This window comes from Pongo abelii, chromosome 15 (genome assembly GCF_028885655.2).
Source record: "Pongo abelii isolate AG06213 chromosome 15, NHGRI_mPonAbe1-v2.0_pri, whole genome shotgun sequence".
NCBI lineage: Eukaryota > Metazoa > Chordata > Mammalia > Primates > Hominidae > Pongo > Pongo abelii.
The window spans coordinates 24,356,325-24,381,563 of record NC_072000.2 but is presented as its reverse complement, the minus strand read 5'-3'; the positions used below and the strand labels follow the sequence as shown (position 1 = coordinate 24,381,563).

The following is a 25,239-nucleotide window of genomic DNA, read 5'->3' as shown; positions in this document are numbered from 1 at the left end:
GATCTACTTGGATATCCTTGAACATTGCAGGCTACTCTGCTGGTGGGGTCTCATATTCATGAGTCCAAAGTGTAGTCATAATCTCTGCAAGTGTATCTCCCCAAGGTTGAAGATTTGCCTCCTTGACCTTCCATTAAACCCTACATAAAGACATCTGCCCTGATATGCTCCCAATTATTAAAAAGTAAAACAAAGTGAAAACAGTAGCATCGTGAATTAACCTTCCGTCTGTGCTGGACTTTACAGAATGTGTTAGAGCTGGTGGCTGAAAACACCAGGGCTTGTTTCCCTGGGGAGTAACAAAGACTCTCTATGAGAACATACATTTTGATAAAAGTTTTGTTACTTGGTTCAATTAAGAAGGCCACTGGGAGTATTCTCCAAAGCAGCGTCTTTCTGAGGGAAAGACATCTACTGAGCAGATACCTTGCTCCAGGCAGTTTGAGGGAGTGATGATGCAATACAAACCAAGACAGGTCACTGCTCTTTTGGGGCCACATTATACAAGGATAAAAATAAACATACAAAGTTGTTCTAAGCATACAAAATTTTGCTAGGTGTCAGGAGGAAAAATGATCTATATGGTGATGGAGAGGACAGAGGGTGTATCATCACTTGTAGAGGAGGCGTTCCAGTTGCCCACACACAGTGAGTGATTCTGCGAGCACATAGTTCACATGTTATGGTAATGAGGCTCCTCCTTGGGTGGAGACTTTAGCATGGTAAGGAGGAAAGTTCATGCTGGTTTGTCTATAAGTTGCTGGGTTATGCCAGGAGCTGGTTCCCACCAGCAAGCTTGTAAAACAGGCTGATTGCTCAAGTTGATTAAATTCTTATAATTCCTGGAGACCCTCCCTGCCTGCTTATAGAACAATTAACTGCATTTACTCCTGCAAGACTTCCTGAAGATTTGATATTAAGAGAATTTTATAAAATCAGACATGGGACGTTCAAGGAAAGGAAGTGGACTCCAAGGATCATGTCTTTGGAACACGCTGATGTGACCACTTAACTTCTCTAATGGTAGTCTCTGTGGTGCCGGCCTTTGGTCCAGGGCAACCAGAAAATCTTGGATGTCTACTGCAGAAGGAGCAGTGAGTCTAGCCAGGGTTTCCTGATGGTCAAGCACAGAATCCTCCTTGGTCTTGTTTGAACCGTCTCACCCCCGGGAGAGGGGAGCTGCCTCTGACCTCAGTCCAGTCATCAGCATGGGGATGGCAGGAAGATGATGTGGAAGGCATGGAGGGGCTGGAGAGAGGCCATGGCAACAGGGAGGGGAATAGCATGGGTTTGCACCATGAGAGGATGATGGTGAGATTCACTGAGATTGGAAGACTCTTGTTTCCCTCTCCCTCAACCTGTGGTCCTTCACTGGGACCTTGCTTCCACTCTTGTCTCCTAAATAGTTGTGTTTTGCGCAGCAGCTGGACAGATCTTTAGGCAACATTATTCTTGTATGTAACATGCTCAATTTGTGCCCCATGAGGAACTTACTTTATTCTTCCATCTTCACAGGCATGAAGGGTCTGAACCTCATTAACTCCTATCACTGATACTCATGGCTATAATGATCTTGTCCTGACCAAACAACTTTTGTGCTTCTAATATGCCAAACCTCTATCTATTCAGGACCATTTTTTAAAATGAAAATGTTTTATTACATCAAGGAATAAATACATACAAAGATGAAAATAGTTGTAGTCATTTTCTTTCAGATGTTTTAATCAACTTATTGTAAACACAGAACTGAAGTCTACTTACAGCTTTAGTATTGGTCAGGACTTTTGAACTCTCTTTCTCTTTGCTGGGATGATTCTCCATCTGGTGTCTGCATGACTGGCTGCTTTTCCTCCTGTTCAGATTTCATTCTCTGAGATGGGTCTTTCCTGGTGACACTCTGCCCCGTCATTTTTGTGGCACATACAGAACCTCTATATTGTGCTGCTCTGTGTAATTTTCTGTGTACTATGCTGTGTATTTTTCCTTCTGACACTTAGCAAAATTTTGTATGCTTAGAACAACTTTGTATGTTTATTTTTATCCTTGTATAATGTGGCCCCAAAAGAGCAGTGACCTGTCTTGGTTTGTGTTGCATCATCACTCCCTCAAACTGCCTGGAGCAAGGTGTCTGCTCAGTAGATGTCTGCTGGATGAATGAATGAGCGAAGGAATGAATGACAGGAGAGAGGATGAAGACACAAGGTGGAGAGCGCGTGGGGGCCGGTGGGGACTGATCCCTCTATCCTATGGTTTTAGAGATGAGGCATCCCTGACTGAGAAGACACCTGTGATCTGGTACCTGAAGCAAGGAAAGTCCACTCTGTCTTTCTTCACAGCAAACATGGCTCCAGCTTTTAGTGTCCTACCTTCTCCTTCTGCTACTTTGAGGTTATGGGAAGACTGCACTCACTTTCTGACATGCCCTATTGTACCTAGAGTCGGTGGATTCTGTTGAGCACTGAGATTTCCCAAACCCAGTGTCTCCGGGCAAACTTTTAAGTTCACAGCCCCCGCTTGGAGAAGCAAGATCTCAATAGTTTCTCCAGAGGAGAGACTTCAATACAGCTGCTGTCTGATGCCAATTAAAGCACCATTACTGACATGGAGTCATCTGAGGAATGGAAATTGCTATTTCTGAGGGTCTGGAAGAGGAGGAGAAATATAGAAGTCAGAAATCTCAGACTGAAGGACCAAGGTGCAGATCTGATGGCATCGTATCTCTGTTGTATTCTGAGTCGGGCCATTCAAAAAGACCCATTCTGTCCCCGGAACAATCACTTGAATGCTGCAGTTGTCCACAACTTGCAAGAAGGGGCTTCCCCTTTCTGTTTCTCATGAATTCCTGAGTGAAGCCCTGTGTTGGAGTCCAGGGCAAGTTCTCTCATTGTCTATTTCTTCTCTCTCTGGGTCTAAAACTCCCCAATTCTCAAGGCTGTGCCCTTCCTGACAGGTGTTGAATGAACCTTTGGCTCACCATTGGGAACATCTATGGAGGGCAGAATGGGTAGGAGCCAACTTACCTTCATGAGTGCTCCCACTTCCCCAGCCTCCTCCTCCCCGTTCCCCTTCCCACGTGACCAGCGGCTCCCCATCTCCAGGACATGGAAGTTTTGGGAAAGGTGTCCACCTCTCCTCCAGGCAGCATTACAATCTGTCCATATTGCTGTCTGAAGAATTTATCTCATTCCACACTTGACACAAACCGTGGATCCACCTCTAGTACAATTGCTAATAGCTGGAGATTTGATGCACTCATTCAAAAGGGATGTCTCTGAGGCTAAACTTTTATTCTTATCTTGGTTTCACCATATTTATAGCATTCTTGACTTTTTCTACTTTCTGTTTTTTTTTGTTTTCTATCATAATGTTCAATTCTATCAAAATTTATCATTCATAAATCATAATCAAACATGTACGTTTTCAGCTTATTCCCTGCAGCCCCTATATCTCTTAGGATAGAAATCACATCAATAAAAACCAGACTTAGTCCATAAAGCATCAAATGGGACCTCAGTATCAAATTGGGCTCAATTTTGGAATACAGCTAAAACAAGTGGAGAGGTATACTGAAGTTATAGGTTGGTGTGGAGGGAGAGGTCAGTGGATGGAAAATTACCTAGAAGAGATATCAAGGCTAGGGGGACCAATGTTAAGTTGACTCAATTGGATTTTTTTTTTGTTGTTTTTTGAAGGCAGGCCAGGAATCAGGTATCACATGGATGATGGAGGAATTAAGGAATTTGGTCAGATATTGAGGGCAAATATTTATGATAAACCAAGTTAGGAGGACTTCTGTTAAACCTGACTCTAGGCTGGGCACTGGTGGCTCACACCTGTAATCCTAGCACTTTGCGGGGCTGAGGCAGGTAGATTGCCTGAGGTCATGAGTTCGAGACCAGCCTGGCCAACATGGTGAAACCCCATCTGTACTAAAATTACAAAAATTGGCTGGGTGTGGTGGTGCATGCCTGTAATCCCAGCTACTTGGGAGGCTGAGGCAGGAGAATCACTTGAACCCAGGAAGGGGAGGCTGCAGTGAGCCCAGATATCGCCAATGCACTCCAGTCTGGGCAATAGAGTGAGACTCTGTCTCAAAAAATAAATAAATAAAAATAATATAAATATAAAAATAAACCTGACTCTACAAGGATGGAGTAGGAAGCCCAACAGAATGACCTAGTTGTGAAGAGGGCTCAGAGATGACTAAAGTTTGATTAAGGCAAGAGTCTTTGACAGTTGGTAGATATCAGTTGAGACCTCAGCTCCTCAGCCTGAAACAGGGAGAGGGATAAGTCTGTGCTGCTTCATGAAAGAGTCTCTTGTCCTCAAATCTCTCTTATTTCCCGCAAATCTCAGGTTGGAGGAAGGAAAAATCTCTACAGTAGGTTGTCACTAAATGACAGCAGAGCAGCCAAAGTAGACACACAGACACTTCCAGATGAATTTGCAAAACAGTTTATTGCAAGGTTCACAGGGCACTTCAGCTCAGGAAAATGAAAGGGGTATGGAGACTGATGAGGACAGATGCTGATACCCAGGTTACATGGAGAGATGGGATCTTGGCTATGATTGAGGAGCTTGGCAGATGAGTGATGACGAGGAGTGCTGATACAGGAGCTTAGATGATGGTATCCAGGTGAACTGGAACCACTGCATACTGTGGAGAGTCCTGTCATGGATCTCTGTTGTCACATGCAACTATGTAGAACATGTTTGCTGGTGTTTGTGCATACCTGCAGTTTGAAATATTCTGTGGACTTGGAGTCGTGAGGTTACAGTGGATTAAAGGCACCCAGACTCCATTATGATGACAATTGTTGAGAGTTCTGTTATGAAGACAGGTTATATTTGGGTTACCACAAACATTAACTACATTAGCAAAACTTATAAGAAGAAAAGTATTTTGGTTTTTGCATTGCCGTTGATAATTGTTAATTACCCTCATTGCATTGGTGCATTGGAGGGGGTTCCTACTGATGGACGTCAAACCACTGAGCCCAGGTAAACTGTGGAGGTTTGACATGGAGTGAGCCGTCCACAGCCAGAAGCCCCAACAGAAGAAGCAGACAAATATGAGAAGTGAACAGTTTTGGAACCATGTTTCCTGTGAGAAAAGAAGAGAAGTAACTACTCCCCGATCTGGTCTTGGTTATGACACACACCATAGTGTCTCACTCCACAGGCCCCTCTGCTGCCACTCTTGGGTCCCATTTCCTTTTCCTTCCTGTCCCCAAAGTGTGCCACATCTCCTAAGCACTAACTTCAGCTCACCTCTCCCTCAGGTGCTGCCCCATTGCTGCCCCTTCTGTCCCAGCTCTGGGGATTGTTGACTTACCCAGTCTCTGAGCTGTGGCTCCTGTGAGAACTGATCCAGCTGGTTGTTCTGGGGTTCAGGAGCAGCCGGTCTCCCCTACTTGGAACTGTTTAAATAAAGCATCCCTTGGTGGGTTGGGCCAGCAGAGCCAGGAGGGAGGGTCTGGCTCTTGGCCATGCAGAAACCCACAGATTGGTACATAGTCCACTTGTGCAATCATCCTTTTTATTTGATGACTTGGCTGAGCAACGGATACCCAAGGACAGCCCTGCTGCTCTTTCTGCTATAAGGACTCTAATTCCAAGTCATCCTGTGTAAGACAGTTTTGCTGGTTGGATCGGAACTCTGGATGAAAACTATACGCTGCCTGCAGAATGACCACAGATTTTATAACTGTTCTCTGGAAGGCCACTAAATGACCAAAGTACATGAAGGCAGGCATAGTAGTTAGAACAAATAGAGCCACAGAGATCTGTTTGCCCAGGAGGAACCCAGCTTCCCTTTCATTTTTGGTAATATCCTTGATTCTCTCACACAAATGCTCTCCATCTCATCCACCACTCTTGCTGGAAACTTGAACTATTAATTTCTTGGGGCACAAGAGTCTGTAGATAATTAAAACAATCTGCTCCACATATTTGAGGGATTTTTTTCTTTACTACTCTTGCATTGGATCCACTTTCTCTTAAGTCTTGCCCTGACTATTGCTTCCACTTTGTGTAAAGTTACATAACCTAAAAACACACTGAGGAAAGTTGTAAAATCTGGCAGAGAATGTGCATTCTGGCATGAACGTTTGGTGTCATGAAAGATTCCAACCTATCACTTGGTATTCCTGTGATCTTTTCAGCCTATGGTATTTTCTGCAAAACAGTGTGTTGTGGGGTTGTCATTCATCTTCCTGATAAGTTTCACGTTTTGATATTCACAAGAAAATGGTTCTGTATTTACAAAATGAACATTTAAGGACAGAGCACTGTATTCCTGAAAGTATAAAAGTCAAGTGTACAATTTGATACACGAAGCATACACTTATTCTTGGTCCTCAGAGAAACACAGGAAAGTAATCGTAGACACATAATTGTATTACAGTGTGATAGAGGTAATAGTGCTTTTGTGAACATGGTTTCACGGGGACGCCGAAGGTTGAAGGAAATCACTTGGCTTGAGGGACAAGGAAGACTTCAAAAAAAAGTTTCATTTCAGCAGGGTCTTAAAGGAAAAGCAGGGGATTTTCAGGGGCTTTAGGGAAGAAATGAGCATTCTGGGCACAGGGGATGATGTGGGGAAACTGTACAGAGGTGAGAAGTGAATTGCAGGGGTAAGACCTGGGTACTAAGAGATGTTAATCTCTAGTCTAGCTTTGGGATTAGAAAACTGAAATTGGACCCTTAAATGATATCATATACCTTCCAACAGTTAATCTACATAATTTTTACTACCATCCAATTTTCCTGTCATTTAGAAACGCAATAATTTTATCACTGGGGTCCTTAGGTAAATGTGGACACAATGGTGACCTGGTGAGTACTCAATGCTCAGCTAATTGTGCTGCGCCTTGAAGTCCTGTTCTGGCTGACATTCATTAACAGCTTTATCATGAGGCAGTGTTTGTTTTTTCATGTATATTGGGTGGGGATCATTTTCACAGGTGATGAGAATGTAAAGGTGAATGATACGTAGAGTATCCCCTCTGTGATGCTGACAGCCACACTGGGTAGAAAGACTTGCACTCAAGTGTCTATAGTATGAGGCAAAAGACATAGACTGCAGCCCCAGGGCATGTACTTGGCTAAAAAGTGCCTCTTTTCAGCATACACAGTGCTATTTACAATGTTTGGTATGGAAGATAAAGTTTGATATTGGAATAGTTCACTAAAAGTTTTCATTACTGTCTTATCTTTAAAAATCACATGATGTTGGTTGGTGCACTGTGTCTCCATTGCTGTGTGGTATCAATTAGAGCTGAATAAAGCTGCCTCTGTGGAACGGGCTCTAGCTCATGGTTGTTCTCTGACTCCATCTCTCTCTCCTAACTTACATCCTGTCTGTTCAGTAATGACACCTGCCTGGCTTCTGGAGACATCTGTGCTCATGACGCATCAGACTTGTTGCAGTGTCTTAAGAAATAACTCAGACCATAACCTGCCCAATTTGCAACCATATTCATCCTTTAAAATTGTGTTTTGTTTTGTTTTCTTTTGAGATGGAGTCTTTCTCTTGTCTCCCAGGCTGGAGTGCAGTGGCACAATCTCGGCTCACTGCAACCTCTGCCTCCCAAGTTCAAGTGATTCTCCTGCCTCAGCCTCCCGAGTAGCAGGGATTATAGGTGCCTGCTACAATGCTTGGCTAATTTTTGTATTTTTGGTAGAGACGGGGCTTCACCATGTTGGCCAGGCTGGTCTCAAACTCCTGACCTCAGGCGATCCACACCCCTTGGCCTCTCAAAGTGGTGGGATTACAGGCATGAGCCACCGCTCCCGGTCACTAAAATTGTATTCATAACATACTCATAAGATTTTTCTGATTGACCCTTGTATGGATTTCCTGTGTACATTTCCAACTAGCCTGCAGAATTATTACATATGGTGTACTTTGATATTTATGATGTTTGGGAGAAGACTGTTTTATATGAAGCAGGAATAAAGTATAAGCCAACGTTAAACAAAACTCTCTGTGACTTCAGCATGATTTTGTCTTTAACAGACGCGAGCTACTTCTCCCGGCTTCTTTATTTTATTAGCAGCCTAATAAAACTTTATTTTATTAGCAGCCTAATAAAACTTTATTTTATTAGCAGCCTAATAACTTGTCTTGCAGCCTAATTGAATGACACATTTTCACACCTGGCCCACACTTCCACTGAGAGGAATAGTCAGAATTATGCCCTAGTATTAGGTCATTTTTTTTTAGAAACCGATGAACATTGTAAAATATTGTCCCAGACAAAGACTTCTGCATTTGTGGTAAAAACCACTGTTGAGTACACTGCATTGATCAATGTCTTTTTTGCATAGCATTTATGTGCAAATATATAATGTTCAATGCTTGCAATTTCTTCAGCCCCAGGGTACCCTTGCAATATTTGCTCTTAACATGCCGACAGGGAGGTACCAAACCATCAGTACATTCCTGCACACAGATTTCCCTAATGCAGCAGCAGTGGCTATCTATGGGAAAGACAATGCACACTATTTATTAGGTTGATGCAAAAGTAATTGCAATTTTTGCCATTAAAAGTAATAAAATATTTCTATAATAATATGGTGCAGGTTAATTAAATTGCATCAAATGCAGTAATATTTAACTTACCTAAGTTCTAAAGATATTTGGTGTACTGAGCTCTTCCTGGTCTCTTGAAGCGCAGAAAGGTGGCCCTAGGCCTTCCTTCTGCATATCTCCTCTGAAAGCCATTGAACAAGTAGATCTGACCACTTTGATCAAGTTTCTGACATGAAAGAGGAAAGGACTAAGCCTTTCTTCTTTTTCCTCAACTATAACAAGTCCTTTTCCTCTCTGGAAAGGGAAGAAATGGAAATAGAGCTCAGATGGAATTATGGAGAAGTGTGTCTTAGGAGGGATGAAAGAAAGGGTGTTTCCTAAGAAAGTGGAAAATTTCATTCATGTCGCATTGTATATTTTAAAAATATCTTTCTTCTTTCTTTCTCTCGCCTTCTTTCCTTCCTTTCTTTCTTTCTTTCTTTCTTTCTTTCTTTCTTTTCTTTCTTCTCTTTCTCTCCCTCCCTCCCTCCCTCCCTCCTTCCTTCCTTCCTTCCTTCCTTCCTTTCCTTCCTTTCTTCCTTCTTTCCTTCCTCCCTGCCTCCCTCTCTCTCTCTCTCTTTCCTTCTTTCTTTCTTTCTTTCTTTTCTTTCTTCTCTTTCTCTCCCTCCCTCCCTCCCTCCCTCCTTCCTTCCTTCCTTCCTTCCTTCCTTCCTTCCTTCCTTCCTTCCTTCCTTTCCTTCCTTTCTTCCTTCTTTCCTTCCTCCCTGCCTCCCTTTCTCTCTCTCTCTTTCCTTCTTTCTTTTTTTTGTGTGAGACAGAGTCCTGCTCTGTCGCCCAGGCTGGAATGCAGTGGTGCGATCTCGGCTCACTGCAAGCTCCGCCTCCCGGGTTCACGCCATTCTCCTGCCTCAGCCTCCCGAGTAGTTGGGACTACAGGCGCCCGCCACCATGCCCGGCTAATTTTTTGCATTTTTAGTAGAGACGGGGTTTCACCATGTTAGCCAGGAAGGTCTCGATCTCCTGACCTCGTGATCTGCCCGCCTCGGCCTCCCAAAGTGCTGGGATTACAGGCGTGAGCCACTGTGCCCAGCTCTTTTCTTTTTTTTTTTGATAGAGTCTTGCTCTGTCGCCCAGACTGGAGTTCAGTGGCGAGATCTTGGCTCACTGCAACCTCTGCCTCTCGGGTTCAAACGATTCTCCTGCCTCAGCCTCCCGAGTAGCTGGGATTACAGGCATGTGCCACCACACCCAGCTAATTTTTGTATCTTTCTAGAGACAGGGTTTCACCATGTTGGCCAGGCTGGTCTTGAACTCCTGATCTCAGGTGATTCACACGCCTCGGCCTCCCAAAGTACTAGAATTACAGTAATGAGCCACCGCGCCGAGCCGTATTTGTTTTTCAATTTTTTTTTTTTTTTTTTTTTGAGACGGAGTCTTGCCCTGTCTCCCAGGCTGGCGTGCAATGGCACGATCTCTGCTCATTGCAACCTCTGCCTCCCGGGTTCAAGCGATTCTCCTGCCTCAGCCTCCCGAGTAGCTGGGATTACAGGTGCGCACCACCACACCTGGCTAATTTTTATATTTTCGGTAGAGATGGGGTTTCACCATGTTGGCCAGGCTGGTCTCAAACTCCTGACCTTGTGATCCACCCACCTTGGCCTCCCAAAGTGCTGGGATCACAGGCATAAGCCACCGTGCCTGGCTATTTCTATTGATACACAATAGAGGTATATGTTTTCAGGATACATGTGATAATTTAATACATTCATAAAATGTGTAAAGATCACCTCAGGGAAATTGGGATATCCACTACCTTAGATATTTGCCTCTTCTTTACGTTAGAAACATTCAAATTATTATCTTCTAGCTATTTCGAAGTGTACAGTGGATAATTATTAACTATAGTCATCCTCCTGATCTATTAAACACCAGGTCTTATTTCTTATATCATTTCTTATATTTGTACCCATTAATCAATATCTCTTTATCCTAACCATTGCATGTTATGCTCATAGATGCATTGCTGAGATTGCAGGGCTCACAGGAAATGAATTATTATATAGGTTAGTGTCTCTGTAAATGCAGTTGTTATGTAAGTTTTGTGTCACAGTGATGTCAGATGTAGATTTTGTATAGTCTTGCCCAGATACCAGCTCTGACTTTTTATATTTGAGACTCTTACTATAAGAGTTGTACAGGACCAGGTGCAGTGACTCATGCCTGTAATCCCAGCACTTTTGGAGGCCAAGGTAGAGGGATCACTTCAGGCGAGGAGTTTGAGACCAGCCTGGCCAACATGGCAAAAACCCATCTCTACCAAAAACACAAAAATTAGCCAGGCATGGTGGGGTGCATCTATAATCCCAGATACTCAGGAGGCTGAGGTAGGAAAGACGCTTGAACCTGGGAGTCAAAGGCTGCAGTGAGCCGATATCGCGCGACTGCCCTCCAGCTTAGGAAACAGAGCGAGACTCTGTCTCTTAAAAAAGAAGAAGAAAAAAAAGAGTTGGCCAGTTATTCATCCTCTCTATGCCTCTGTTTTATAATCTGTAAAATACAACAACACATACATCGGTTTGTAGGGGAAATTTAATGTGGTAATTTGTGTGTGTGTGTGTGTGTGCACACGTGTGTGCATATGAAATAACCAAATATGTAGCATAAAACATTGCAAAGGGAAAAAATATCTTGATAAGGATGATCAGTCTTATGCATCAAGGTGTTAGCGCAGTTTCATTACTGTGCTATCTTCTCTGTGGTATTTACAATGAGACAATATGCTTGTTTCCTTTCCTTATTTCCCAAAGTGAAGGCATTAGAACTGGAGCTCAGGTTTTTGTCTCTTTTTGACCAAGTGCTGCTTAGGTGGACAGCAAGTCATTTTGATAGGGTCTTTGTTTCTCAGGGACCCTTCCCAATCTGAGATAGAAGAAATCACCTTTTAACATCTGGCATTAACTTGTGAAGTCAGAACAAAGGGAAACAGATCAACATAAAAATTGTGTTTTCCATCAATTTGCTGCTAATTTGAGGAACTGTCTTAGCAAATAATTAGAGCACCTTTTCATGATTAAAATATAGTACCTTCACGATATAGTCTCTTTTTTGTACAGAATTTGATGAATTTGGCCAAATCATTGACCTTGAGCTTCATTTTTTTCTACTGTCTTTGGAACTTTTATTCTTCTGTGAAAATATTTTCCAAGGTAGAATTGTTTAATTTACAGCCGTAGATGAAACTGAACACAAAATTATGAAATATGTACAAAAGGTGGAAAGTGAAGTGACTGATGTTAGAAAGTACATGTAAATAGTAAAAATTGTTCATTGTTATGCATTTCTTTTAATGGGAGTGAATAATTAACACATTAGTCCATAATGTTATGTATGTTATTGCTTAGGACCATGTTGTATAAATGCAAGAGTGAATGAAACCAATAATATTAGTTAATAGTACAAGTGGAATGGGGGCATGGTCCAGGGATGCCTGGTGTCTGGGAAACCCTGAGACCAAGAGTCGGGCTTACCGAAGTCAACAGCCTACTTGCCTGTGTTTCTCAATTTGTGATCGTTCATTTATTTCTCAACAATAGTCACTATGACTGATATTTTTTAGTAAATGGTACCTTTTCTTCAAAGGGATTCTTGGCCTCTTACTCTGTCAAGACATGCTCTTGCTTTGAAACCAGGATATTTTCCTTCATGGAGCATCATCCCTTACTCCATCTCTTTGAATCTCCTATTTGGCTCACATCCTTCTCTTAAGAGGAACAAGCTTGGTTGTCCATCTAAAGTAATGGACTTAAAAAAAAGATTAGAGTTTCACTCCAAACTCTGCTATTCACCCACACGGGACCTCAAACAAGGCACTTATCTTCTCTTTTCTACCAGGGAAATGTTAACATTCTTTTTTTCTTACATCACAAATACACAAACCTAGTAAGTCTGGTAGTGGGACACCCTGCATCCTGAGCACAGGTGAAAGTCTATGATGTCTCTAAAATAGTAGAGATGAGGGTTACCTACAAGACAGTCCTGTTTTGAGTCTTAATAAAAATGCCTAGAATGAAATAGCTTTCCCCATGAGGTGCTGGGTTCCTTCTTTTTTTCCAATGCTCAGTGAAAAATTACAATGTATGTAAATGGTGGGTGATGGTGAGATTTTCTCGGCTAGATAGCACCTGTCAAACAAAGCTTCCTCCTGGATGCAATGAGTTTTGGGCCCCTTGATCACCTATTAGACTAGAGGTAGGCGAAGGGAAGGGAGATAATCAAGGAGAGGAACTACTACGTTATTGTTTGTTGACTGAGAGATATCTCCCAGGCTATTAACCAGTCCTCTAATCTAGATCTCAGGGGATTGAAATTATCCCATAGTCTTTGTGCTAATGCTTTCTCTGCTCCATTAAATGACAGTTCTAAATGACAGAACCTCACATTTTCTCTACAATAAAATCAATTACAAGCGTGTTTTTTTTGCATAGTTTAAAAATGATGTAATCTGTATATAATAATTTTATTTCAGATAATTATGCTTTTTTCTGCCTAAATTCATAATAATTTAGGAAAATCAGATTTACACAGACAAACAGTGCACAAATGTCAACCAAATTTCCTTTACGTCTTTTCCTACACACACACACACACACACACACACAAACACACACACACATGCATACACACATACCTATGCTCCAGAGTATCGGATTTCTAAATAGTCTGAGCTGAAAGGAACTCCTAAAGACATTTATACCAACTCCTCACTTTCCAGCTGAGGAACAGTAACGGTAGAGTCATTTGTTAAGCACACTAAAAAAATTAATGATAGAACCGAATATTAGAAAATATTTTTTTGTGGCCAGGCATGGTGGGTCACACCTGTAATCTCAGCACTTTGGGAGTCCAAGGTAGGTGGATCACTTGAGGTCAGGAGTTCAAGACCAGCCTGACCAAAATGGTGAAACCCTGTCTCTACTAAAAATACAAAAATTAGCTGGATGTGGTGGTGGGTGCCTGTAATTCCAGCTACTCTTCAGGCTGAGGCATGAGACTCTCTTGAACTCGGGAGGCAGAGATTGCAGTGAGTCATAATCACGTCACTGCACTGTAGCCTACGAAATAGAGAGAGACTCAGTCTCAAAAAAAAAAAAAAAGAAAGAAAAGAAAAATAAATAAATAAAAAATAAATAAAATAAAGAAAGAAAAGAGAATATCTTTTTGCTTTGAGAATTATGTTAGTACTATGTGTATTCTATTAGTACAATTCAAAACGGAGATGGGTCTGGAGATGTAGTGTTAAGCAAGATAACCGTAGTTAACAATACTGTATTGCATACTTGAACTTTACTAAAAGGGTAGACCACATGTGTTCTCACCACAAAAAAAAGAAAAGAAAGCAAAACAAAAAAGAAAAGAAAATGTAACTATGTGAGGTGATAGATATGTCGATTAGCTTGATTGTGATGATTATCTCACAATGCTTTTGTATAGCAAAACATCAACTTGTATACCTTTAATACATATAAGTTTTATTTGTCAATTGTACCTCAATTAAAGCTGTAAAAGTGAGAAGAATGTATCTGTAATCTGTATAAACTTCCAAGGAAACTTGCTGGGCCAGAGTAGCGAAATGGGAAGGAAGAAAAGAGAGAGGGGCCGGGCATGGTGGCTCACCCCTGTAATCCTAGCACTTTGGGAGGCCGAGGTGGGCAGATCACGTCAAGTCAGGAATTCAAGACTTGCCTGGCCGGCATGGTGAAACCCCACCTGTACTAAAAATACAAAAATTATTTGGGCATGCTGGCAGGTGCCTGTAATCCCAGATACTCAGGAGGCTGAGGCAGGAGAATCGCTTGAACCTGGAGGTGGAGGTTGCAGTGAGCCGAGACTGCGCCAGTGCACTTCCGCCTGGGTGAGAGGGCGAGACTCTGTCTCAAAAAAAACAAAAAAAACAAAAAAAAAAAAGAGAGTAATAACAGAGATGAATGTACAAGAGGGAAGGAGGGTGTGGTAAAGTGGGTAGCTCAGATGGGTCCTTAGAGAGATGGAGACAAATGCGAGAAGTACTGATGTCTGGGATATGGTTAAGAGGAGAACAGTATCTCAGGGGGGCGAGACCCCGATGCCCTACTCTCCTTCTCCTTATTCCCTCCACTGAGATGAAAACGTGACTCACATATGGACCGTCTTCCTGTCCACCTCCAGGACAAGACTTTCTCTAGACCCAGAAATGTGGATATCTCTTCAATGAATTGCCCAGACTCTTCCACCCCATCAATAGTGGTCATGAGGGAAGCGTCACACTTGAAGTAAGACATTTCTCCCCTGACAGCTTTAACTTTCCATGCTCATCAGCCTTTGACAGAGTTGATTGCTCCCTGCTCCTTGATGAAGCTGACCTGAGAACGGGTTTCTTGTAACAGAAACAGGATGAAAAGTCTGGTGAGCTCAGTCCTGGTGCCTTCAAAGCAGACAGTCTTGTCAACGATGTGTGCTGAGTTACAGCACCCCACCCTTTCCTGATTATTTCTCCTAAGTCCCTGGACTCATGTTCTCAGTCATCTTCATTAGTTCTTCCCCTTTCTCTCCAGCCTCTTGATGGTGGAGATTCCGAGGGGTTAGCTATTCTTTCTTTTCTGTGGACACATGCACTCTCTTCATAATCACATCTAATCTCATGGCTTTTGTTGGGGCTCAGCACACTATACTCCAAAGTATGGCACTTTGGCATGCTGAACTCTTTGAAATAAAGGAGACTGGAAGGCCTCAGAAGCAGCCTCCAGAGCCAAGGTCTCTCTGACCTTCTCCTGCCTTCCAGTCTTTTGCTCCCCTCTCCCCAAATAACCCATAAAATCTAGAAATATTCCTCTAGTCTTCCCTCTGCCATTCTGTGTAGGAGCTGGCCATAAAGAAATTATCTGACCTACCTTGTCTGATAGTAGGTCATAAGACTGATTCCAGAGGGGATCTTGTTGTATAGCTGGGAGGGAGAATTGCTATACAGAGAGGCCAAGACAAATCTAAACAGACAGGCCATGCTGGGTTCCTCCCTCAGCCTATTACTATCAAATCATACTCTTTTGTCCAATTATGTTGCTACATGGCTGTCCATCCTTCATTGAACCTGAGCATAAATCTGGACAGTTTTGCCTGGGTCTTTGGGTCTTCATTTCTGAAGTCTTCTGAGTCACATAAAACTTTAAGTAAATTTATTATGCTTTTCTCTTGTTAACCTGTCTTTTGCTCTAGGAGTGTCAGATCCTTATGAGGGGAGAGGAAAGATATCATACTTCTACCTCTACACATTTAATATAATCAGTTTTCTAACAATGCCCAAAACTTCAGTACATCTCTCTCTCCTGAACCCTATACTTGTACAGCAACTTCCTATGTGACATTTATTCTTAAATGTCTAATCACTATGTCAAACCTAGCGTGTCCCCAGGAAACACTGATCATCTTTCCTACTCTTCTCCCGAAGTTGTTCCTCCCTCAGTATTCCTCATCTCAAGAGAAGGTAAGTCCATTGTCTCTAATTCTTGAATAATCTTCGTTTCTCTTATATCCCACATCCAGCCTGTCAGGGAAGTCTGTTTCTGCCTTTAAATCACACACAGAATCTGACCACTTCTCATGGGCTTCACTGCTACCACTGTTCTGAGCCACCATCACCTTTCACTAGAATGATGGGAAAAGCATTCTCACTGGCCTTCCTGCTTCCACCACTGATAGCCCAAGCAGCTAGAGGGTCCTTTTAAAACACAAGTCAGGTCATGAAACTCTACTCAAAATCTTTTAGTGCTTTTTTATTTCACCTTGAATAAAATGAAATCCTTATAAAATCTCATGTGCTCTTACATGATCCATATTCCCAAACCATTTGCTTTTCAAAACTAACCCCCTACTCTTCTCCTTTCCACTCAATTTCCTCTAGTTCCCTGGCCTCTTAGCTGTTCTGTAAAGACACCAAGCATATCCCTATCTCAGGGCCACCCTAGCTACACCACACCTGCAATGTGCATAGCTAACTTCCTCTCTCTCTCTCTAAATCTTCGTTTAAAAAATAATTCTCTCAAGGAGATCTATTTTGACTACTTTATTTTAAAATGCTACCCATGGCTAGGTATGGTGGCTCACGCTGTAAACCCAGCACTTTGGGAGATCAAGGTGGGAGGATCACTTGAGCCCAGGAGTTCAAGACCAGCCTGGGCAATACAGCCAGACCTTGTCTCTACCAAAAGAAAAAAAAATTAAATTAAATAAAAGGTTACCCACATGAAAATGAATAAATGACACTCATGGATTTCTAATAAAAAATTCTCTATTATCTTCTTTCGGCCACTTAGCACAACTGAAACCCCTTATTCCCAAGTACTTGATCTCTTCTGATGGCCTAAGAACCTGAATGTACAGTTAAACTATCCTAAGCCATAACGAATTGTTATGGCTTAACGAGCAGCTTATCAGAACGCGGATGATGAAAACAGAACGTGGTTTCTCTTTATTTTCCTGTTTCTCTCTCCTCTATCATAGTCCCACTATCAGGCAGATGTTCCTTATATATTTGTAAGATGGCAGCAGCAACTCCACACCTTCCATTATCTCAAGATGAAGTCCTGCCTTCATCTCCCAATATTCCTGAAAAATGTCTCTGAATGGGTCAAGTGCCCATCTCATCTAATGAGACACACACACTGAGTAGCTCATTAGTGGAGCTGGGGTGGAGCCAGTCCATCCAAGCCACAGACTGGAGCAAGGTGGAGGATTGGTTTTTCAAAGAAAACAGGAATACTGTTTTCAAAAAGACTAGCTCATCTCCAAACAACCAGCATTCCCTATCCCAATGTCTGTACTTGCATTGTCCTCTAGTGGGCCACAGCTCCATCATCACTTTACCCACCTTTGCACCTGCTAAGAAAGGGTCCTCCCCTTCTGGTACCAGAACCACTGGACTGACAGTTCCTGAGAGAAAGGGGCTATGTCTTGGTTATCTTTGTGTCCATCTCCCAGCCCCGTTCTGGCACAGGGTAGGCTTCCTTAAATGTGTGCTCACCTGATATTTTTAGGCTGTCCTGCATGACAGCTCTTCTTCTGGTTACTCAGCTTCTCTTGAGCAGCCAGTACCCAATCATCATAGGCCTCCTAGGACTCATTGTTAATTTCCAGGTCCCACTTCTCTGGCCCGTATGTCTAAACACGATATTGTAGCGTAGTATTATTAATGTTGCTGTTGTTTTCTAATAAGAAGATAAAGTGTTTTTGGTCCAGTTTTGGAACTGACCGTTTTTTCTCCTTGCAAGTTTGTTGACACTGGTGTCAATCACTGATGAGAGTTTGCATAAGTTCCTGGGTCTCATCTAACTCATTTTTGGGAAACTCTGTGTTAGATTTCTCTCTACTTTCATATTTCAACTGTACTGCATCTATTCTTGTCCCATCTGTGACAAAGATGAAACTGGCAACACCATTTACATTGCTGTGGCCATAGTAACTAGCTGCCCTCAGGCTTATGCTCACCCTTGCATGGTGTAGAGTTGATGCTGAGAAGCGACAGCTCAGGTAGGAACTATAGTTCCCACTTGAAGGCCATGCCAGTGAAAAATGGCCAACGCAGTTGAGAAAGAGTGCTTCTCCCCCTTCTATTCTGTTTGCCAGCTACATGAAATGGATGAGGAAATGACAGAACTAGAAGATGGAAGTAATCTGTGTCTCTGAATAACACATGGAACAAGGCTGCCTATCAACGAGCAATAGTAGGCTTTTATGTAACAAGATATTGTTTTCTGTTTTACATATACTCTGGTAGAACAAACTCACATCATTTTTTAGTGTTTTTTTTGAAGGTGTGTTTGCTATTCTTGTACATCTACATATCCTCTAGAATCAGTAAGTTCCCAAAATAAACGAACAAAAACTGGTTGAGAATTTGATTGGAATTGTACTGAATCTGAAACTGCCTTTGCAAAGATTATGACAGTGAGATAAATCTGACACAGTTGACTACATCTTGCTTCTAACTTCCAAGCTGTCTGTGGTCATTCCTGGGCATATGCCAAGCTACTTCGGGGGAAATTTAGTTTATAGTTCAACTGTAAAGTGAGGATGATAGTAGCCCTTCCCAAAGCTTTGTAAAACTAATGAAAAGCTGCAAGGTTGGGATTATGAGAGGTGCCTGAATTCTGATAAAATGTGTATATATTTTTTGATATGGGGTCTAACTGTTGCCCAGGCTGGAGTGCAGTGGTGTGATCTTGGCTTACTGCAACCTCCACCACCCGGGTTCAAGAGATTCTCCTGCCTCAGCCTCCCGCGTAGCTGGGACTACAGGTGCGTGCCACCACACCGGGATAACTTTTTGTATTTTTTTTAGTAGGGATGTGGTTTCACTGTGTTAGCCAGGATGGTCTCGATCTCTTGCCCTCTTGATCCGCCCACCTTGGCCTCCCAAAGTGCTGGGATTACAGGTGAGAGTCACCGCACCCGGCCTATATTTTCTATAATCCCTTACTGCTCAAGGGTCACGTGGCCAAAGGTCACAAGACTTGTCACTTCTCCAATTGCTCCTACAGATCACATCACTACTGTGGAACCTAAGGTTGGTCTTTTGAGATGTTTTTTCAGATTTTTGCATTTGGCAACCTATGGAACCAGGACTCATAACTCAACCAGTCCTGTGGTTCCACCCAGACGCAGACTCAGCCCATGAAGCAGCCCACGAGGATTGTTTTTCACACCCATATGATTTCATCCCCAGCCAATAAGCAGCACCCATTCTCTAGCCATCTGCCCACCAAACTATCCTCGCAAACCCCTAACCTCCAAGCCTGCAGGGAGACTGATTTGAGTAATAACTCTGTCTCCCTCGTGGCCAGACTTGTTTCAATTAAACCCTTTCTTTACTGCAATGCCGTGGTCTCAGTGAACTGATTTTTTCTGTGCAGCAGGCAGGAAGAACCCATCAGGCAATTACAAATCTATAGGTCGATTTGCAGAAAAATTGATATATCTAAATTAGTGAGTCTTGCAATCTATAAACATGCTGTAACTTTCTGGTTACCTTAATGTCTCACAAATAAGTTTTGTACTTTTGTCCATAAAGTTCCTGTTTATCTTTTCCTAGTTTCTCTCCTTATGAACTTAATATTTTACTAGTATTGCAAATTGTATCATTTTAACATTTCAGTTTCTGCCTGTTGCTGGGGTTAGGGCTCAGAAGGCACCACTTCAAAATATTCCTCTCTAGCATATTGATTATTAACTATTTATTTAGAGAAACTGCCCGCACAGGAGTTAGCTCTGAAAAGCTGCCCTTTTGTAAGAGAAATTCAGATGTATACAATAAATTTTCCCTGGTAAAGGTGTTTTGATCAGGAAGAGAGCTGCTCCAAGGCAATTTTTATCCCGAGAGACTCTTATCTGCATAACAAGGCAACCTTTATTTACCATGTATTTACTATATGTTTCCTCCTCTCATGCTCCCATAACTTGCACCACCACCCTCCAGAAGCCCCAAGCCTCTGTTTCTTTCTGTAGCTTAAGATGCTATATAAGCTTTATTCATCTGGCCTTTATTTGAGTCTTATATTTTTGTGGGACTCCTATGTATACACACATAATTAAGTATAGTTTTTCTCATGTTAATCCATCTTATGTAATTTAACTTGTAGCCCAGTCACAAAAATCCTAAAAGGGTAGAAGGAAGTCATTTTTCCCTCCCCTGTGCTGAAATATAAAAATAAATAAACCGTATGCCAATTTTATGTCTAGCAATTATTAATCTAAATAATTAATTTGCATGTTAGGGGCAAAGGGGAATTTCCCTTTCCCTTTAAGGTTTGAGTTTGCTGAAATTAACCGATGGTAGATTAACTGGAGAAAAAGCCAAGTTTATTGTATTCATGGGGGAATGACGAGAGAGTGACTACCCAGTAACCCAGTGAGGCTCAGAATCTATATACCCTTCTTCACAGGAGAGAGAGAGATGGGGGAATGTAGGCAATTTTGAGGAGTAGGAAATTATTTTTAGGAGAGTTGAAAGGGCCCAAAGAACTGACCATAATTTGTGAATTATACTCTTTGAAAACTCTTTGAAGTATGACAAAGAATAGACAAAGTCTCTCCTAAAAATACAAAAATTAGTTGGGCATGGTGGTGCATGCCTGTAGTCTCAGCCACTTGGGAGGCTGAGACAGGAGAATTGCTTGAACCTGAGAGGCAGAGGTTGCAGTGAGCCGAGATTGCACCACTGCACTCCAGCCTGGGCAACAGAGCGACACTCCATCTCAAAAAAATAATAAAAAGAAATAAAATAAAAAAGAGTTCTTTCCTCTTTTCTTGGTGTCTTGGCCAATTATAAAGGACATAGAAAGTCAAGGGTGTTATGTTGGGGTGATCAGAGCCAACACCAGGTCATGGGGGCTACAAAGTCCGGCGGAGTCAAAGGAATGAGACAAGACAAGTTAAGAGTACATAGGGTGGGTCCAGGGGGCAACACCAGTTTGGAGGCTGCTAAGGCCCCGAGCTCTGGGAGCCCACACTATTTATTGGTAATCAAAGAAGCAGGTGGTGAGGATGTGCGGACGTGAGGGTAGACAGGTGAGGACGTGAGGATAGAAAGGTAGCGGTGAATCAAGCATAGCTGTAAGGGTTTAGCATACCGTCTGCTGCTTGAGATAAGGGAGAACAAGTTCTTCTAATTCAAGATATAATCAATTTATGATCTTGGGAGAGCAAAAAGCAAGGGGCCAGCAAGTCTCGACACATTCCAGAGGCTACAAGTGGTTTTAATGCCTGAGCCCTAGGTTCTGTCCAAGCCAAGCCACAAGGGGTTTTATGCCCTGGGCTTAGATTGTAGTGCGGCAAGGCAGCATTCTGCCCTTTGGCACAGAACTTGGAGTTCCATAGGCCACAAGGGGTTTTAGGCCCTGGACCCAGGACATGTTCCAAGACTCTTTTACATTATGTCAGACAAGGAAGCCCTGCCTCAGCTCTTCTAACATATTAAAATCTAGGTATTAAATCTCAGTTCAACTTCTTGCCATGTATTAGTCATTTTTGCTTAATTATATAAATGGCTTTTCAGACCTATCTGCCAAGGAAACATGTTAAGACAAAAAACTGAAATCTACTACATCGCACCTTGTTAATAGACTGTATATGCAACTCCTCCCGCTGCCTTCATTAGCAGGTCCCTAATTTAGCTGATTTTGGAGTTCTGAAAAATGTATGTACTAATTTCTTCCCTTGCCTTACTGAAATACAGACTGGAGTTCCCAGCAGCTTCTCCTGTAATAAAAACATATCTAATTTTGGCCAGGCATGGTGGCTCACGCCTGTAATTCCAGCACTTTGGGAGGCTGAGGCAGACAGATCATCTGATATCGGGAGTTCGAGACCACCCTGACCAACATGGAGAAACCCCATCTCTACTTAAAATACAAAATTAGCCAGGCATGGTGGTGCAGGCCTGTAATCCCAGCTCCTCGGGAGGCTGAGGCAGGGGAATTGATTAAACCCGGGAGGTGGAGGTTGCTGTGAGCCGGGATCACGCCACTGTGCTCCAGCCTGGGCAACAAGAGTGAAGTTCCGTTTCGAATAAATAAATAAATAATAAATAAAAATAAAAAATAAATTGGCCCTGGCGCGGTGGCTCATACCTGTAATCCTAGCACGTTGGGAGGCCGAGGTAGGAGGATCACAAGGTCAGGAGTTCAAGACCAGCCTGGCCAAGATTGTGAAACCCCTCTCTACCAAAAATACAAAAATTAGCCGGGCGCGGTGGGGCATGCCTGTAATCCCAGCTACTTGGGAGGCTGAGGCAGAGAATTGCTTGAACCTGGAGGCAGAGGTTGCAGTGAGCCGAGATTTTACCACAGCCTTCCAGTCTGAGCGACAGAGCGAAACTCCATCTGAAATATATATGTATATATATTCAATGGTGGAGACAAAAACAGATTATGCTGTAATCTTTACATAATAGTGATTGAATTTGTTTTGCCCTTGCTAACAACTGCTTTTAAGAAAAATTACACTTAATTAGATTAACAATTCTCAAATGGAAACTCAATTTGCAAACTAAATAATTCTCCTTACCTGAACATGTATAAACCAATATGCACATATACAAAATCATACATGAACCCAAACACACAGTAATGTATAAAAAAATACAGAATGTCACAGCTGAAAGAGATCTTTTGTCTATCATCTTCACTTTAGAGATGAGGAGTAGAAGGATAAGGTGATTTGCCCAGCTCCAGTAGCAAGCTTATGACAGACACTAAACCCCAAGTTTCTGAATATTTGCAGTGATGTCATAGGCACTCTGTGTGATGCTGGTGAATATTTTAGGTGTGCAATAGTAAGCATAAAATTAGTAATACCTGGTAATCTGTTTAAGATCATTGACAGGCCTGAGAGTTTTCCATATGGCCTGCATCCTAACCTCTGGGAAGAAAATATCCACAACATAATTTCTACAAGATTAGAGGAAGGAGAGAGACAATGGGGATTCCAATTTTACTAGGAATATCCACCTCTGAGAGGAAAATATCCATCTCTGTGGATGTCATCTGGTCTGCAGAAAACCCTTTCCTGGAACTCCCAGGTATTTAAAAAAAGAGTCACATATTAGACCTAGAGACAGAAACCTCACACCCAGTCACCCAGAATCCCTGATCACCAAGAATTAGAACATTTCTGGAAGATGGGCTCTATACATGGAAGAGTTGGGAATCTTTATTTTGAGGCAGAGAAATATTTGGGGGAAACATAGACTCTACTCCCTTAGAATTGAAATGCTCACATTTCTAAAAACAGCGTTTAAACAGATATTTGTATTTAAGGAAGTGAAAATATTTTCTAAGATGCAGGTCATATGGATCTGTCAATTCCCTTCTGAGTTAAGTCACTCTAAAAAGGGATTGGCAATGATACCTGCCTCACCTCACAGGCTATGGGTGAGCATCAGATGGACTGATAGATGCAAACACCTCAGAGATGAAAGTTTTTAGTTTAACTGGTCTGCTTAGGTAAGGAGCAAGAATCACTTTGGGGTTTGGAAATAACCTTGTACATAGGAAAATCCCATGAAGGGTTGAGAGGGCGGTAGCCATCTCCGTTATTGACAAGGAGGTGGAAGAAGGATGTGAGAACACTTGTTGCCATGAGTACACGAAGAATAAGTGTAGAAAAGGCAGGAGGGGAGAACTGCGAACATTAAGTGTTGGGCCAAGACTTCTTAGGAACAGGACAAGGGACCGTGGCTTGTTCTTTTGACTCTGCTCTTCTCTGAAATGCTTTCACAAGAAACACGAATCTGATGTGGACCCTCCTCCTCTTCCTCCTTTTGGATCTAACTGTCTTCACTCCAGCCCTTTGGTCCCTAGAGGACACCACCGATACTGTGATGTGATGATGAGGTGCTGTTGGCTGATCTATAGGGGTAAATGCAAGCCAATCCACGCATTCATTCATGAGAATCTGACCACCATAGCAGATTTCTGTGGAACTCCACCACTGCCCTGTACCAACAGCCCCTCCATGTGCAGCTGCCACAACAGTACTCATGATGTCAATATCACTGACTGCTTTGCCAGCACAGGGACCCGACCTCTTCGCTGCCACTACCAAAAATAAGAAGGAGTCCAACAGGCCCATGCGAGTGGGCTGCAAGAAGGGGGCATCTGTTCACCCGGATGGCTAGGTTCCTCCTGACACCGGCACCTGAGTGACTTGCACCCTATGCCTTCAAATCTTTGCAGCACTGTCAATGTCTTCTTTGTAAATGCTTCTTCCCTTGCACGTGGATCCCTCATTGTTCCTAGACACATGCAGGCTCCTGCATCTTTCGTACAGCCTGTTCCCCACCAACCCCAGGTCCCCTATCCCTGCCACAGTGTTAGGGCTTTTTGGTGGAGGAAAGGGTGGCAGTGGAGGGTAGGTGGGAGGGAGCCTGAATTACAGAAATAATTCTCTGGAAAAGGCTTGCTCCAACCAAGCTGCTAGACAATCCCCTTCTCGTCTGGCTGGTCTTCCCACCAGCTGCTCTCATAAAACCTCCTGATGGCTGGCCCTACGTGTCCTGGATCATAGGGTCCTTCTATCTTCTGCCGGACGTTCTGTTCCTTTCTACTCAATGGGCTCCTTCGGAGGGTATTAGGGACGATACCCAGGTGGGAAACTGCTTCCTTTAGGGAAACAAATCCCTGTGGCTCCCGGGGTGTCACTGGAAGAAGCCGCTTCTGAAGAAGCTGTAGGAGAAGCAGTTGCACGTGTGTGTCACTTAACCAAGAAATCCTGGAAAAGTAAAAGTTGTCACCACAAAATAGCTACTGTAGTGGAAGAACGTCTCTGTCATTTTCTATGTAATGAAAAATCTGGTAACATCTGTGCACTCAGATTCACAGGTATTGGGTTAGACTCTAATTGTTAATACCAGAAAGGATGAATTTAATACCTATTTTTCTATGTGGAGGAAAAACATGGACAGTGCGAAGGGTAACTGACTTTTTTCATTTTCATTTTGAGTCTCTTTGTCTTTGAGATAACTACTTATTACCAAAGGATTTTGGCAAATTTTTCTCTCATTTGTAAAAAAAGCGAATGAAGAATCCTTTCTTTCTCATTATTAGCTGTGGCCTGGTTCTTGGCCCCACTCCAGGTGAATGTGATGTCACAGAAAGAAATGAATCTCTGGTGAACTG

General features: G+C 42.6%; 1 protein-coding gene and 1 pseudogene across 1 annotated transcript; one reads left to right on the top strand and one right to left on the bottom strand.

Moving 5' to 3' along the window:
• Positions 1-4,525: 4,525 nt before the first annotated feature.
• On the bottom strand, positions 4,526-5,199 carry LOC134759958 (non-secretory ribonuclease-like; annotated as a pseudogene).
• A 17,675-nt stretch (positions 5,200-22,874) lies between these two features.
• LOC134760031 (seminal ribonuclease-like) lies at positions 22,875-24,870 on the top strand. The gene is made up of 2 exons (XM_063715444.1): positions 22,875-23,141; positions 23,843-24,870. Exons 1-2 carry the CDS (start codon positions 23,100-23,102, stop codon positions 24,170-24,172), a joined length of 372 nt encoding a protein of 123 aa, XP_063571514.1. The 5' UTR covers positions 22,875-23,099; the 3' UTR covers positions 24,173-24,870.
• The last annotated feature ends 369 nt before the right edge of the window (positions 24,871-25,239 follow it).